Source organism: Coffea arabica, chromosome 6e (assembly GCF_036785885.1).
Source record: "Coffea arabica cultivar ET-39 chromosome 6e, Coffea Arabica ET-39 HiFi, whole genome shotgun sequence".
Lineage (NCBI taxonomy): Eukaryota > Viridiplantae > Streptophyta > Magnoliopsida > Gentianales > Rubiaceae > Coffea > Coffea arabica.
This window is the reverse complement of record NC_092321.1, coordinates 27845966-27850753: the sequence shown is the minus strand read 5'-3', so window position 1 is coordinate 27850753 and position 4788 is coordinate 27845966. Positions and strand designations below refer to the sequence as shown.

The window sequence follows — 4788 nt, the reverse complement described above, 5'->3', positions numbered from 1 at the left end:
GTTAATACAAAAACCTTTCATTAACCGAGTTTATGCGCAAGGGCTTAAAATTTGAGACAAAATTTTTTTAATCATTAAGTAGCCAAATGACCATAAATCTTTTCATTTGTCTTCACTGGCTCCCCTCACACAAAAATTCAACCAATTTAACAAAATTAGCACAGAGTGCCTTAGTCCTATAGACAAGGAAAAAGATTACATATTAAATGGCAAATTAAATTCTAAATAAACTTTTAATTAAACAAAGACCATTATAGCCATATATATTAATTAATATACCACATCACCAGTGCTAGCTAATACACCTTCCCCCACAAAGAGCTATTCATCATTACAAGTAATGATGGCAAAAAAAACAGAGTCCCATCCAAACACGCCTTAAATCCCCAAAATATGAACACATTGCAGGTGTGATTTACCCGTTTTACCCCTCCATTTCCTACACCTACATCCCTAGACAAAAGAAAGTTGAAAAAAAGATTCATTAAATTAGATTACATTAGTTCCAGGACTCGAGCGTTGGGAAGGAACAAAAAGATTCAAAATCAAACCCAGATGAGCCACCGTCGGCCACCACCGCCAGAGGAGACGGCTGAGCAATACTAACCGCCACTTGCGGCTGAACCACCAAAGCCGAAGCCGGACCCACTTGCTGTTGCTGCTGCTGGTTATTAGGAGGGTCCAGTAAAAAGGCTGAAGTGTCGAGAGTTGGCAAGCAACCCGCCTGAAGCCGGTTAACCGGAGGACGCTGTGGCTCCGGTTTAAGCACAGGGTTGACCGGCAGCTGGCAGTTCCCTCCAAACCTCACACCGGTCACCTGCTGAACCATCTGGCGGAAATTCGCTGGATCCGCGGTGATAAACGTCGTCGTACTACGTTTCGACGCCCGCGACTTCCTCTTCGTAATCTTCCCACCATTGACTCCTCCCACCCCGTTTCCAGCGCTCCGCCTCTTGGAAACGGTAGTTTCGTTCTCAGAACCGCCGGAAACGGTGGGCGTGTGGACCGGCGTCGTTTCTGATTGGTAAAAAGGATTCATCATCTCGCTGGAAACATTATCGGAATGGCTAGAGAGTGATTTTTGCAGCGCTCTTGTCAAGGTTTCGGTGTCTCTCGCAAAAGCATCGTTAAGCCACGAGTCCGCAAATGTCGGCCGAAAAGCCCACGGCTCCATTGCCACCAAATTGTCTGAAGAAGCCATATTTGTACACTTTTTTCGAATTTTGCACGAAATTGTAACAAGTTGAAGGATTCGATACAGTTGTTGTAGTCCACCGCCCTTAGAGCTACAGCATTTTGGTGATGATTTTGTACAATATTACTAAGACTAGTGAAGAAAAAGGAGAGGTGGGACGGATCAAATGGAAGGGGTGTTTTCTTTTTTCCGCTCGAGCAGGGAGAAAGGGTGAAGAAGAGAGGAAATAAGGAAGAGGGTTGAGGGATTGGGGGGAGTTAAATAGGACGGTGATAAGGGGGTGGGAGTGGGGCAGGGATGAAGGAACCGCGTTCCTCGGGACACGCGTCAGCAATTGTGTTCGGACACTAAACCGTGGTTTAGGGAATGATGGGAATCAGCGTCTGTGCAACGGTGTCTGTTGGGCAGCACTCGGCAAGATTTATTTCAAGCGGGGGGGTTTGGGCAACGAATGTCCATTAGGCACTACTCGATAAGATTTATTTCAAGTAGGGTGTTTATCGATCAATAATTAGGAATTTGGTTTTAAAAAATTTCGGAATTCGAGAATAGATTTTTCGAGACTAATATCCAATTGTTGTCAAAACTTTAGGTCATGTTTGGATTGCCATTTTTAAGATTTTTTTTTAGAAAAATATATTGTAATGATTTGATGTATGTAAGGTAAAAAAATAATTGAAAAATGTGTTCACAAAAAACGTAAAAATTTTTTAGTAGAAAATCACAATCCAATCATAGTAGGATTTCGACCGAAAAATAGGTACTTTGATAACATTTGAAATCTGAAATATTTTAATTTTTTTTATACTGTTGCACCACAATAATATCTTCTATGTTATTTCAAACAAAAAATTCAATCAATTTAGCTAGTAATACTTTACTAGACTACTAGTTAGTAGTCATATTAACTAATTATTCATTACTAATAAGTATTTGGTAATATGTATGTATATATAACTAATATATATACCATTATATTATAAAAGTTTCAAAAATTCGGCCAATAATTGATAGTTAGGTAATGTAATCTTGATATTTGTCCCTTGACTACTTTACCAAAAATTATAATTAGATACATTTTGCTTTTATGTAATTCCATTTTATTAAAATTCTAAAATTCGATCTAGATTGGATTGGCCGGTTTTTGGGTTTTTTTTTAAAAAAAAATTGAACACCCTAATTTCAAGTGTTATATATATAATGGAGGGTAATACTCCATTCTACCACTCTGATAGTTTTGTTTTCTTTTTTCATCAGTTTCAAATTACAGTCCATTTTCTATCTAATTGAATAATATAAACTTTAAATTCCTCTAAAATACTCTTATTTAATATAATTTATTATAGTGAGCCTAAGCTACATTATTCAATAAGTGCTTTGATTCATTGCTGGAATGTTCCATTAGTATTGTTGTTGTATTTAATGTAAAAGGATAATAATTAGTCATATTTATAATATTATCGTAAAGGTATTTTAGAAAAACGATAAACTAGATTTGCTCTTCAACAAAGTTAATTAATTTTTCTCAAATTGTGTGAAAAAAACCAAAACTATCAAAGTAAGACGAAGAGAGATATTATTAATATTTATATATAAGTAAACCTTATATACACTGACAGTGTATACACTATCACCGTTTGATTCATGACATATTTTAAATTTAAATTTTATATAATTATCATTCATCTAACGTCATACACTATCACTGTAGGAAAAGATTAATCTTTTACATATATATGATAAGTTGATTGTAATTTAGGTCTACTAATAAGTATCAATTAGACACCTCTTAAAAAAATCCAGAGAAAAAAAAATTGAGGGTTGACCGTGGACGGAGGCCGTTGAGCGGAGTACCAGTATTAAAGTGCTGGTACTTGGTTGTATTCTAGTAGTAGTAAGGGGTAAGGGAGTATATACGGGGCAGTGTATTTAATAGAGAGGGCAATAACTGCTGAGGTTTGACGGTCAAGCCGCGTCATCGGCTCGGGGTGGTCGTCGACGCGTAAACGCTAGTCACAGATCCCGAGCAGCTCTACTTTTTTCTTTTCTTTTTTTTTTTTTGGGTATCGCTGCTTTCCTTTTCCTTTCTTGGTTCTTTTTTAATGTTACTTGTTTTTGCATTTTGGCTTGTGTGTGCATGGTAGACGGATAATAATACTGGGGTGAGCAAATTCGGTTCTTACCGAATTCATAACCGATTTCAAATTCAATTCGGTAATTTGAAATCGGGTATTTTGTAATTTGGTACAAATTCGGTACGTACCAAATTCACCGAATTCTAATATGGTATGAAATAGGTAATGAGATTATGAATTAGGTAATAACCGATTTCGCATTCAAATTCGGTAATTGAAATCGGGTACCGCATTACCGCATTCGAATTACCAAATTGGTATATAAAATTATATAATATATAGATAAATGCTATTTAGTATTAGTATATACTACTAATACTTTATTATATTATATAGGTAAATGCTATTAATAATAATTAGTATATGGTATTATCAATTTATCATCATATCATGTACTTAAAATAATAATAATATATAATAATGTACAATATATTATTTTAGTATTTGTTAATTGTTATATGACTATAATAATAACAATATATAGTAATACATAACAATATAAGATAACTATAATACTTATTATTTTATACATGAGTAACATGACTAGAATTAGATAATAATTAACACATATATGTATAATACTAAATATTAAACAATAAACATAATTAGTAATTAAATTTAGATATTGGTAATTTGATACATCATTCATGTTTGAATTATTGAATATTTGAATGCGTAATCTCTAACTTGCAAGTATTAGTGTACTCTACATATTTAACATAAAAATTCATATTATCTATTCACTAATCTTAATTCTTAGGGTAAAATACATAAAATCCCCCTGTGGTTAAGGAAATTGACACGAAACTTCCTCATTATTTAGAAACACCCACTTAACCCCCCTATGCTTTGGACTTCTTAGAATTTTACCTGTTAACCGGCTGGAAAGCCGGTAACAATATGAAATATCAAAAATACCCTCATTTATAATATCTGAAAAGGTACAGATGCAATTAGTAAATCTTGAGGGTACTTTATGTGTAGAGAGAGAAACCCTAAATCTACAACCAAGAAAGAGGTGTTTCTATGCAGATCGGTCTAAGTTATAATGAAGATCGATTGAGGGTTGCAACGAATCGAGCATAGCTATTAACCAGGTAATCTCATATTTGAACCCTTAATTTCAGAGGAGTTGATTTGTTTGATAGCAGGTGTTTCTGTAGTAAATTGTTGGGGATATTTTGAAACTTGGTAAAAGAAGTATTATTTGAAAAAAATTGGGATATTTTGAACCCCAGTCGCGCCTGCAGATGGATTCCCAGAGAGCGTCGGAGTGAGTAAGAGACCTCAATCTTTTGCAAGTCATACCAAAGCAGAGGATTGAGTCTATTGGAAGACGCAACAAGATGGAGAAGAGGTGGTCATTCGGTATTCTGCACACTGTCGTTGCTGCTACACCTGATGATGATGATGATTCATTGCTGCTGCCGCTGCTTCTTCTTCTTTCAGCCATGGGTG

The 4788-nt window shown here is 35.2% G+C and overlaps 1 protein-coding gene across 1 annotated transcript; it reads right to left on the bottom strand.

Annotated features, from left to right (window-relative positions):
• Positions 1-214: 214 nt before the first annotated feature.
• On the bottom strand, positions 215-1657 carry LOC113694515 (calmodulin-binding protein 25). Its single transcript, XM_027213337.2, has one exon. It carries the CDS (start codon positions 1199-1201, stop codon positions 500-502), a length of 702 nt encoding a protein of 233 aa, XP_027069138.1. The 5' UTR covers positions 1202-1657; the 3' UTR covers positions 215-499.
• Positions 1658-4788: the final 3131 nt, after the last annotated feature.

Coding starts and splice junctions, on each gene's coding strand:
- LOC113694515 (XM_027213337.2), bottom strand. CDS start 1,201: ATGGCTTCTTCAGACAATTTGGTGGCAATGGAGCCGTGGGCTTTTCGG.